Genomic DNA, 12316 nt, shown 5'->3' with positions numbered 1-12316 from the left:
AGTGTTATGACAGACTTTCTGGGGTCAGGTTCCTAAGGTCTCTGTTTAGCTCAAAGTGTATGGGTGGAAGCTGAAATTTCTTGCACTGGACTTTTTGTAAGGATGTAGAGCATTCAGGAACAGATCTTTTTCCGTGTGATAGCTATTTTCTTGCATGAAAAGAATTACATGGTGAAAATGTTACTTGAAATATCTGAAGGTGTCAATTGTGAAATGATCAATGCTCCATGTTTTTTTGAAAGTACAGAATTAATCCCAATATGACATTTTTGCAGTGAGTACTGATCAGTGGTAAGTACAGCATAATAAAGAAGTTTTAGAGCACAATGTAAAAGCCACTAAAAACATATGAATATTGTGCACAACACTCAAAGGCTATCCCACATGATCCAAAAGTCTACTGATATAAACTGGTATGCTCTGCAATTGCATTCTGACAGTTCTTTATCCAGACTGTACTTAGTTCTCCCAGCAAGTTGTATGGAAGCAAAGCTTAATTTTACATACATTTTGTGTACATAAACATGACAATTATAAACAGCTTTTAATTTAAGAATATTAGGCGGTGGATATAGTTGTGTGGAAATATTCACCATTTTCAAACTGGAAATGCTAATAATTTTTTCAAGTTTATACTTTTGAGAAACTGAAAGCATAGCTAGAAACAATACACTAATAAACCGAGATATGAAAGGTGTTACCATATCTTCAGGAGAATGTAATAGGTATTTCTATAAAGGAAGTATAAAGAAAATATAAAGAAATAAAATATAATAAAATATAAATAAAAAGGTAAAGATAACTATTGACAAAACTGTCATAATATTTGTCAAAATAATTGAAAAAAATAATTTTAAAAGCATTTAAAAATATTTCCTTCACACCCATGCCATCCACAAACTACATTTCTTGAGCATATCAGCATCCACAAATACACAAAAGTAGTACATTTTCAACAGAATTAAACTTAAGCTTTCTTACAATTACAAATTTTGCATACTGAATTTCAGTATTATGAAAATTAATAATTGCACTTCATAATTATTTCTTCTTTTTCATTAAAATACTACACAAAGGCATGTTCATATTTGCTCTGTTTAACTTAAACAGCCTGTGATGTCACAAATGAACAGTAAATTAACATATTTTGTATGCCAACCGCGTAACTAAGGTTAATAGATTAGTACAGTGAGCTACAGAGAACTTAATTGGAATCAGCAGGAATAATATTCATTGCTTGTATGTAGTCCTGATTAAGGATACTGAATTGTTAGAAAGGTAGATAAAAATATCATTGTATATTCTGTAATTGGTGATGAACATAAGAATATGCCAAAGACTAAGCCTTTGTCCAGGAGAAAGAAAACTTTAGCTCACACGGTATCTTTTGGCAGTACGTTTTTTTTTAGGTATGTATTTTTTTTTAAAAGTCATAGACATTTATATTACCAGCACATATAAGGAAAATGTTTAGACTTTAAAATGTACTGTGACTGAGAAATGTATTACTGCTCCATTCAAATATTAGCAGAATATTCAAAACTAACCTTCTTGTGTTATTAGTGCAAAAGACTCAGTAGGTTTGGTTTTTCAGGACTGCATGCTGTGGGAGTCAGTCATATCTCTCCTGCGTAAACTACCTGTAGTTACTTAAGGTGGCAACAATTAAAAAATGCGTGAGCGCTCCCCTAAAACAAGCACTTGCAAAGTTCATTCCTCTGTTTCCTGATCATCAGAAGCACATACATATGTGTGATGCCACATTTAGGTATCTGCTCAGAAAGGGAATTGAATGTAACTGTAAATCTCCAGATCAGATGAAAACCAGGAATGGCATCACTAATAGACTTACGAATAAAAAGTGCTTTTTATTAGAGAATAAAAAATAATCTTCCTGTTTATAAAACTTTTTTTCAGTCATATAAAGTGTCAGGGACATTCTGCTAACAAGAAATATTCCTTTCTTGGAAACATACTTACGCCGTAATTTAACTGAAAAAAATTCATAGTGAAATTCTGACATACGAATGTTTCATCAACTTCTCACACAAGAAAAATATTTTCTGTGAGGGAATATCAACATTGTACTAAAAACTAGATAAGCTACCTTAACCTTTGAAAGATAAAACCCCAAGGTAGACCTCAAGAAATCAAATCTGACGAGTGAAGACTACATTTCCAAACATATCTAGTTATTTCATTTCAATAGTTACCAAACAGATTCAAGTTAAAGTCTCCAGGAAACTCAGTTTGTTTAGGAAAATCATACTTTCTAAACTGATTATTAAATAAATAAATAAATAAAATTAGAATAGATTTAAAGCCAGTACAATGCATTTACACATTTCTCTTTTTAGGAAAAGAAAAGTACTAGATCAAAGTGCACGATACAGCACTCACCAGGTTTCCCACAGAAAGGACACTGCTAAATTGTTCTGTCATTGGGTAATGTTCCATGGCCATAAACAAGGTGTTCAAAACAATGCAAATAGTTATAGCAAGATCAACAAATGGATCCATCACTACTAAATTGACAACATGTTTTACTTTTAACCATGGACTCCAGCAATCCCAGATCAAGAAAGTATTTGCAAATCTGTACCAGCACGGGGGACATTTCTGTCTGGATTCTTCAAGCTCTGGGAAAAAAAAAACAACAACAAAAAAGTAACAAATAATCGATAGTTCAATTATAATCTCTGTAAACTCTTGTTTAAAATACATTAAAAAATTAAATCATTTAAATAAACAGCTCACAACTATCTAATATTCCCTAAAACCCATGGACTGTGATGGTTGTCTCGAAAGAGTGAATCACCTCAGACATCTATCTTAAGAGACACGCTTGTCTCTTTCAAATGGCACTAGAGGGAATCTTGTGAGATCTTGTTTAGGCTCATTGACTTGTTTATGCTAGATGTCTTCATTTGGATAGTAAAAGTTAACATAATGCCCCATCAGCAACCACATGCATAAGATTCTTAAAATATACAATTATTAAGTACATAACATACATATATGATATGAGCTACTGAACATAACATACATATATGATATGAGCTACTGAAATTGTATTTGTCACTACACTGAGCCACTGGTATAGCATAACAGATATATCACTTTCAGTGCACGTACTTACAATGTTTATCTGTTTCTAATATAAATAATGCTCATTTTTCTATTTTAAAAATGAAGAGTTGGCCTTGCTTGAAAATGTCATATATATTTGCAATATGTCTATCAACTGAAAAATAGAACAGTATTAGAAGTAGCAGAAAAACTCCACTCTCTATTAGAAACTACTTTTTCTTCCATTTCACTGTCAGTATTGTCAAAGTTACAAAACAGTAACTTCTACTGAGTTAACAGTAACACTGATGAGTGAATGTTTGATGAAAGCCCTGAAGGAAGATACTTACTTATGTGCGGAGTACTTAGACTACAAGATATGTAAGAAAATGCTACATAGTACTTTCAGTGAAATTCCAGCATAGTGGCAGGAATTGTCCATCTGTGAGACAAAGTGCTTAGGAAATCATTGAAATACTTATATTTAAATTCAGGCTTAAATTAATCTCAGGAGTGCTGTAAATTTTTGCAGAATTATTTTGTCCTTTTAGAATATGAATAGCAGGACATCTGCAGCTTCCCCTATAGGAAGTTAAATTGGATTAATCCTTTGAGCTTATAAAAATATTTTAATGGCATGTAATATATAAGTTATGAGTGTACTCAGTTTACTTTAAATAAGCAAAAACCGTATGTGTGTAGTTAGCGGGGATTTAATCAACAGTTTATCTGAATGTATCGAATACCTTCCATTGTGTTTGTAAGTATACTGGCTATACTCATTGCTCTTTGTCTTGCAGCAGAATCTTCCAGCATTTCCATGGAAATCTGATAAGAACTCAGTCTTCTTTTTCTTATTTCTGTTTCAGTAGTGGTGCCCTGTAAATGAAATACTGAGGAATTAAACCATTCTCTTCAGCAGCCAATTAATAACACTTACTGCATAAGTGCATAGTGACAATCAAAATCAGACTTGTAGATCTTTCTAACACACTGAAGAATTCTCTTCCTGTAGGAGCCTTTTTGTTTTTGAGCAACTCAGAGAAAATGAAATAAATAGGCAACAGTAGGAACAAGCAAGGTGGGAGCAAAGATGGCTCTCATTTAAGTGGCAGAGTGAGCAAAACTTTTGCTAAGGTGTATTTTCGATAGTGATTATTATTATTTCAAGAAAAAAAAATTATCTAAGTTGAAACCTGTCACCTTAATTTTCAGCAACTAGTCATGTTAAATGATTATAATTCTAGGAATTAATTATCTCAGCAATACTATATACTGCATTCTTAGCCTGACAAGCGTGGTTGGAAAATTTTATATGAGAAAGAAATCACATCATATTAATGTTTCATCTACCTAATTCTTGTCCACCACAATACTCATACAGAAGTCATTATATATTCCTATAATGAGTATGCAAGTCCCTTTACATTTTCCTCTCTGTTTTCTATGGCTTCTAGTTATCTTTTCAAAACAGCAATACCCAACTCTGATTTAAATGTCACAGACATGCCACTATTCAGTAGTATGCGGCTGTCCTTACAGATGCTCTTCTCTTCTTTTGGAGCACAGCCCAGGAATCTGACCACAAGAGTGGTACTAAAATGTTCCTAAATCTTGGTTCTTGCTTCTCACTGTCATTCATGTAAACCTCTCATTCTTTTTTCATTATTTTGTCCCTCTCCAGAAAAAGAAGAATAAACCTTTCAGAACTTTCAGAGGATTTCAAGGTTATATTAGTGTGAAGATGAAAAAACATTTTTGAGTATTCATTAGCTCTATTTCCTTTGCAAAGGGTCTTGACTTAAATGGATAGTTCTTTTTTTTCAAGTGAGTATTTTTCTGGAATAGAACTATATATGCGTAATATCTAACATAATTTTATTTGATTTTTTGTATGAAGCTCTGTATCAAGATAGGAGAGAAAATAAAATGTATGATAGTAGTAATGAAATCTCAATATTTATTTATAATGAAAATATTTTGTCAGAGTATTATAGCCACCAAAATACCATATTAAAATATTTTGTATTAAAAAACTTGCTTTTTTCAAAGTTTGAAGAAACATTTTAGCTTATGGAAATCAACTGAAATGCATGGTAACAGCAAACAATCATGGGAATAGTAACTGCTTTCCTTCACATTTTGCAGGTGGTTTCCTATTCCCATATCCTTAGTTTTATGTCAAACGCCTACCTTCGTTTTTGAGGCAAAACTGTGTACAAAATGGTAGATTTAGTTTATATATCTATACATACTGTTTTCTCTGTGCAAATCTCTTGCTGGAGGCAAGGAGAATATAATACTATCGTAAGGCTCAGACATACAAGCTTGAGGATGTTTTTTCCCTTATCTCCTGTAGTTTAGAAACTATTGCAAGTTATTTCTCACAGCTGTAAGAAATGGTAAGGCATGCAGAAGTGAACAGTAAGAAAAAAATTATGTGCCTGAACAAAACTGCAGGAATTGCTTGTTTGCTTATAATTACCTCTGGTAGAAGCTGTCCAGTAGGTGAAGTTAGAGTTGAAGGTCCTCCAACTAAGGAGACTACTCCGTTGCAATCTACAGCGCTATGCATCTTCCCATTGGCCGGAAGGGCTGGCACCACTCTGGATGACATACTGGCCTGACTGATGTTGCTGTTACGCCTTTCTCCATGTCGATTTGGAACAAAGAGAGAATCCCTTCTGCTTTCGTTGTCCTCAAGAGTGCTGTGCTCATCATCAGCAAAGTCATTTTCAGATCCTATATCCCTTGTGCGACCTCTGAAACTGAAAATGCTTGTTTTGCTGTTGCGCCTTGGTGAGAACAGGGAACCACGGATGCTTAGCAAAGACTGTAAAAGATTTAAATAGAAAACAAAAAAGACAGCTCTATAACTGATGTTCCTAGATAAAGAAGTTCTTGGCTTTTCAAAGAATATTATTGTTGGTGAAAAGGAAGAATTTTCAGTTTTTTCTTCAACAGTCCCAGTGACTATGTGGAGAATGTGCTCATTAATGGGGCTGAAGTAGATGGGAAATTCTAGTTTAACGTAGCAGGACTGAAGAAAAGTTGTGTTGGAGACATAGCAAGGTTGGGCAGTTGGAGCAAAAAATGCAGTTTGAGTTTGTATGGACTCATGAGTGTAGTGGAGTGTTCTATCCAGGTTTTGCAGCTTTATATTTTATTCTATCTTCTACTTACAGCAGAGCTGGAAGTCTTAGTTTTCTTCCCTTCTTCATCCCCTGGACTCCTAAGGATTCCAACTTATCAGAACTTGTCTGCCCTCTTGACAATAGTCTCAGTAATGATGGAACAATATCAGCAGAACTCTAAAACTACAAGTCAGGGGCTTGGAGAAGCTCTGGAGGGACAGTGTGAATATGCCTAGTAGCACTCTTTAACATAGCACTCAGTGCTGCAGTAGGCTACACCCCTACCTACCATGTGTCCATCAGGCAACTCACAGCAAACATTCACCAGGGACACAGCTACTCAAAGATATCCTCTTACAGATGAGAAAAATAAATCAGTGGTTGTTGGTAATTAATCTTTTAATTATAGTAGAAGCTTAATGGAATGCTCTTCTCCCATGCTACATATTTTATTAACAGCATTCATGAATAAATAAAGGGAGTGCTAACTGTGGAAAAAAGACACCTTGCATTAAGCTTTCTTCATCCTTGCCTTTGTGCAAATCTTCATATCTTTTCTTATGGTAAAAATGGTTTTAGATGATTCTCAATTTGTTTGCAGTGCTCACATGCAAGTGGGAAGTGCTCACATGCAAGAGCGGTGCCTTTATCCCAGAATAATTATAATTAAATTATAGTATATTAAAATATATATTAATGTTGAGAAACAAATATTCAGACTATATATAAATAATTATAAATATAAATGTGCCACTACATATGTATATGCATGCATACACATTATATGTGTGCTGAACTAGTAACACTGCCTTATAACAGTTTGCAGGTGTTTCCCATTACGATATGTAGTTTTCTGCTCTTATAGCTATACCAAATCTTAATAAATTGGGATGAATTTTTTTTTATGCTGGCTGTCAGCCTTAGGCTGAGTTACTTGAAGAATATCAGCCAAATGGTTTTGCTATCAATATGTAAAGTTGGAAAAAAAAAGTTCTGTTTTCTTTTTCCATATAAATAGCTCTAGCATTTATAGGAAATGTCAGTGAATCCTGACAAAATGGTAAAATAATTACTGCAGCTCTTGTAATTTTGTCATACTATTATTTGGCCCAACTACAGTCCTTCAAATAATCACACACCTCCTAGGATTCAGCTGACTAGCACTGCTACCTGTGCTTTATAGAGAAAGCTCCCCTTGCTGCTGTTTTATGTGTTGTCCAGGCTTTCCAATATATGCTATCAAGCTCTGAGCACAGCTAAATGGATCAGGCCCCTCAGGGACTTAGGAGCAGTATGCCTGCTTTGAATATCCCTGCTAGGTTTGGACAAAAGCTATAAGCCAAAATGACAGCAATTCTAACACATATAGAGGCAGAAATCTATTTGCCTTCATGCTGCTGGCAAGTAAGATGTGAAAGGAAAGCCTAGCTTTTCACGGAGGGTGCATCATTCATTCGCATATAGAATACTGTGTCAAAGGACAAAACCTCTATAGGGGCTGACTGGGCAGATTATTTCCCCTTACCATTCTACTGCGTTGTTTCATGCTCAGCCACCCTATTTCACTCAGGAGCTTACTGCATGGATAACAAGACAAACCAGACCTTCTTTTTTTCAGTTTACGTGACAGCTCAGTCTTACTTTGTTTATGTGCAGGCAATATTTGTCCCAGAGTCTTCTTGCACATATAGAATTACAAAAGCAATTTTTAATTCAGTTAATTGTCTTCAATTAGATTATTTACTTGATGGAAATCTCTTTGTATTTTAAAATCTTAAATGATCTTTCAAAATTTATCTCAGGTGGTCACTTATTTCCTTTATGCTTTATAATTCATGGTGTCCCAAGATGAGCTGTTTCCAGTCTATTTTACTATTTCTTTGCTTTATTTCCAATCTGAAACATATGCAATTTTTTTCCAGTTGATTTCCATGGATTTTTATTCAATACACAACATGAATTCACATGTGATTTTAATATTATTGAAAGTCATTTAACATGCCTTGCCTTCCTGAACTTGTTCAATTATATGAACATTTCAAAGTTTTTCATGACAGCTGAGAGGATGAAAGCTTTCTGACAGTTTCAGAGTATGAATAAATACATGCAACAATACCTTACTGTATGTTAATAAAGCTACATAAAATTTATATTCTCTATTCAAATTTTGTCTCAAATTCTCCTCTTCTTATTATACATGTTACCAGACTAGATATTTTTTCTATTGATAATTTAATTCTGCATCAATCTGTGTATGCAAAAATAAACATATTTAACATAAATGTAACATATTATTTAATCTTATACTTCACCAGAATTATATGAAATAGCATCAGGGAATTTAGACTAAACAATGGAGAAGCCTATTGCTGAGTAGTTAAAGCACAGGACCAGCAACCAGAAATTCCTTTCTTCTCAGACTTTGTCAGTCACTCTTTTCTTGAGTTCAATCAAGTCCCTCACTTTCCTTTTCTGTAAGATTCTCCATCTTGCATAATGAACTTCCAGTGAGAAAGAACAGTATGACTAAATTTTGTAAATACAAGCCTAAGCAATCCCTATATAGTCTTAACTATGGAATACTAGAACTACCTTTACCTATTGTTTAAAGAAGATAATGAAAGAAGATAATGAAAGGCAATAGAAATTAATGGTAGAATTTCCTATTCAGAGCATTTTGATGATATGGTCTACTAAAAAACTTACATATTTGTAAGATTTTGAAATGGATGTACAACAGAGAACTGCAATTTTGGAACTGCAATACAAATACATAAATACCACTCAGTGTCTTTGATTTCTCTCTACCAAATACATCTTCAGAAATAAGTTTTCAAAATGTTTTAACTAACAGTTAAGACATTAACAGTTAACATTAACAGTTCTCCTTGGTACTATCTTTTTATCCCTTCGCTAATAGGATGGGTCAAACTTTAACACTGTTAACACTATAAACGTTTATTTGTTTGTTCACCTTTTACATAACTTCCAATACGTAAAGTTCAAAATAGAAGCCAAATTAGAACAGATGTACATGATACAATAAAAAATCGTGCTGTACCTGATGGGGAGATGTGAACCTTTTTTCATATGTCAGTTGACTTCCTTCTGTGGAGAAGCGGAAACTTTTTCTTCTGATACTATCTTCTGACTCGGACTTGGGGAACTTGTCAATATCTCCCTTGTCTTCTGCTTCAGACATTTCTTTCTGTCTTCTTCTCTTCCTTCTGTTTCTTCTTTCTTTAGCACTCTTTGAGCTCAACTTTGATGCTTCTGAAGAACTTTCCAAGAGTTCTCCTAATCCCCCTACCCCACTGAAATCCCTTGATGCAACTGATGCTGCTGCCACTGCTGCCGTTGCCTGTTGGGTTACAAAGCATTGTATTCTTATTGAGCCAAAAATGAACAATTGTATTGTTTTTTATCAATCGTTTTTATTATCCCTCTGGTAGTGTTGTACACAGTCAAAATGAATTATTGAGATGTATAGCTCCTCATCATTTAGCAGCATGGTTTACTTAAACACCAGATTTAGCAGTATGAGAGGATCATTATTCCTTAAAGACTTCACAAGACATTGATCTAAAATAAAGGTAGTCAGAAAAGTGTAAGCATGAGGCATTTTCACCTCCTTCAGACCTTTTTCCAGATTTCCTCTTGCCTGACATTATAGAACCACAGAATCAGCAAGCTTGGAAAAGACCTCAAAGATCATCCAGTCCAACCATCCACCTATCATCACTATTTCCCACTAAACCATGTCCCTCAGTACATCTAGATGTTTCTTGAACACCTCCAGGGACAGTGACTCCACCATCTCCCTCGGCAGTGCATTCCAGTGCCTGACCACTCTCTCAGCAAAGAATTCCTAACATTGAACCTGAATCTCTCCTTGCACAACTTGAGGCCGTTCTCTCTAGTCCTATTGCTAACACCATGGGGGAAGAGGCTGACTCCCACCTCCCTACAACCTCCTTTCTGGTAGTTGTAGAGAGCAGTAAGATCACTGTTATGTTCTAACTCAGCTGATCCCCTCTAAGTCTTTACAGAGAAAGCTAATCCTTGACATCCACCATGTGAGTTAATGTATCATAATCCAAGTAGCAGGTAATTGAATCCAGCCTTTCCTTGGTGTCATCACAGCAAGGACACCCTCTTGACTTCTGCCTTTACTAGGAGTAGACACCCTGCTTAAAGACTTTAATATGTCTTTGAGCACCATATTCCTCCTTTTCATGTTTTTTTTTTCCCACATTCCCACTATAGCAGCACTCTAGGGCTTTGTTATAAATACACACAGGTACATTTAATTCCTGTTGCTACTGCTGCTAGGAAGCAGAAAAAGGTTAGGTTTCTTCTGTGATGAAAAGGGATGAGATGGAGCAAAGAACAGTCCCAAAACTCAGAACCCCTGTCATCAACTGCAATGGTAATGTCTGATTTGGGTTTATTGGGAAAACTGGTACATGCAGTCATGAAATAAAGGAAGAAATGAAAGCATAACCAATACTCTTCCTATAACGAAATTTCTGGGGGATTTGCTGTGAAATCCTGCTGTGTAAAGTATATTTGGAAAGCCGGTAGGCTCCAGTGAGCTTCCAGAAAAGGATGGTGTGAGAAATGGCAAGAGACTAGCACTGTCTAACAAAGATGACCTGTAATTATCCAGCAAAACATGTTATACTTGATGCCAAGTATTTCAAAAAGGATAGGATTTGTCTTTATAGCATAAAAAGATAGCCCCAAATTAGCTCATTCATAGTACGAATTAATGACTTTCTGCATCACAATAAGCAACCTATGCTATACAAGTTGACCTGATACAGAACTTTTCTGCCAATCAGAGTATAAGATATTAAGAGGATCTGACTACTTATTCGGGTTAGTAGTACACTGTTATCTCAAATACTTTACTTTTTTTTTTTTTTTTTTTGAGAGAGAGAGAGAGAGATTGAGAGAGAGAGAGAACTTCTTTGCCTCTATCATTACTTGCTTTATTTGTCATTTGGTTAATTCCTGATTTTTCATTGGCTATTTCAACTTATGAAACTTGCATAGCAAACAAGATTTTTCTTCTAATTCATAAAATTTTACTATCCATTCCTTAGAGTAAGATTGTTTAGAAAGTTCTATATCCATCATTACCTGTGCTTCTTCTTGCTGCTTCTTTAGCTGTTCTAGCATCTGTTGAAATTCTGCCTCTTTCTGCTCTGCTTCTTCCATAGTTGCTTGGTTCTGCTCCTCATAGGCCATGGCAACCACAGCCAGGATCAAGTTGATCAGATAGAATGAGCCCAGAAAAATCACGAGAACAAAAAATATCATGTATGTTTTCCCAGCAGCACGTAGTGTCTAGGAAGTAGAAAGCATATCTGCATATTAGTCCACCTCTTACCAGTATTAGTCCATCTCCATGGTGTTATTCCAACGCCATAATGCTTTGCTGTTAGCTGAACATTTCAACTTATGTCCAAATTAGCCTAGATTTTATGTCATAAAATTTGCTTACCAGTTGATACAGGTTTTCCCAGAAGTCCTGAGTCATTAGCCGAAAGAGTGACAGAAAAGCCCAACTGAAAGTGTCAAAACTTGTGTAACCATAGTTGGGATTTCTACCAGCTTTCACACATATATATCCCTCTGGACACTGCCTATGTAAAAATCAAACAGGAGGTATTTATTCATAACTTTTCTTTTCCTCAGTAGTATATGAAGTATGTACATATATATATATAACTCCAGAAATAATGCCTATTTTATTATGTTGGCCCACGGCATTAGAGGGTGATTTTGATAGTATAGCAGCAGAAGTTGAGCCTTCCCACCAATATTCTGTTACATTTTGTGCTGTGTGATAAATGGCAACAGGGGGCAATATGACAAAATGGAGTCTGAGATGGAAATGTATATGAAGCAAAGCAGTGCCACTGAATTTCTTCATGTGGAAAAAAATGGCACCCATTGACATTCATCAACATTTACTGAACATTTATGTAGATCCAGCAGTGGATGTGAGCACAGTGAGATGGTGGGTGGTGTGTTTCAGCAGTGGTGACAGCAACAGTGGGTCACCTCCACTGGTACAGATTTTTAAGTGCACAGCATGCAGGCTC

General features: G+C 35.1%; 1 protein-coding gene across 5 annotated transcripts in view; it reads right to left on the bottom strand.

The window, feature by feature from the left end:
* Positions 1 to 12316, bottom strand: part of SCN3A (sodium voltage-gated channel alpha subunit 3) — a 73302-nt gene that overhangs the window by 37358 nt on the left and 23628 nt on the right. For all 5 annotated transcript variants that reach the window (XM_003641602.6, XM_025152557.3, XM_015289740.4 and 2 more), the window contains 6 exons: positions 11713 to 11854; positions 11349 to 11555; positions 9265 to 9564; positions 5555 to 5902; positions 3816 to 3948; positions 2401 to 2639 (listed from right to left, as the gene is read on the bottom strand). In XM_003641602.6, coding sequence (XP_003641650.3) covers positions 2401 to 2639; positions 3816 to 3948; positions 5555 to 5902; positions 9265 to 9564; positions 11349 to 11555; positions 11713 to 11854 — 1369 coding nt within the window. The remainder of the gene's footprint in view (positions 1 to 2400; positions 2640 to 3815; positions 3949 to 5554; positions 5903 to 9264; positions 9565 to 11348; positions 11556 to 11712; positions 11855 to 12316) is intronic.

The sequence above is a fragment of the Gallus gallus genome, chromosome 7 (genome assembly GCF_016699485.2).
Source record: "Gallus gallus isolate bGalGal1 chromosome 7, bGalGal1.mat.broiler.GRCg7b, whole genome shotgun sequence".
Taxonomy (NCBI): Eukaryota; Metazoa; Chordata; class Aves; order Galliformes; family Phasianidae; genus Gallus; species Gallus gallus.
Note: the sequence above shows the minus strand (reverse complement) of the source record. Positions and strands in the feature narration are given on the sequence as shown.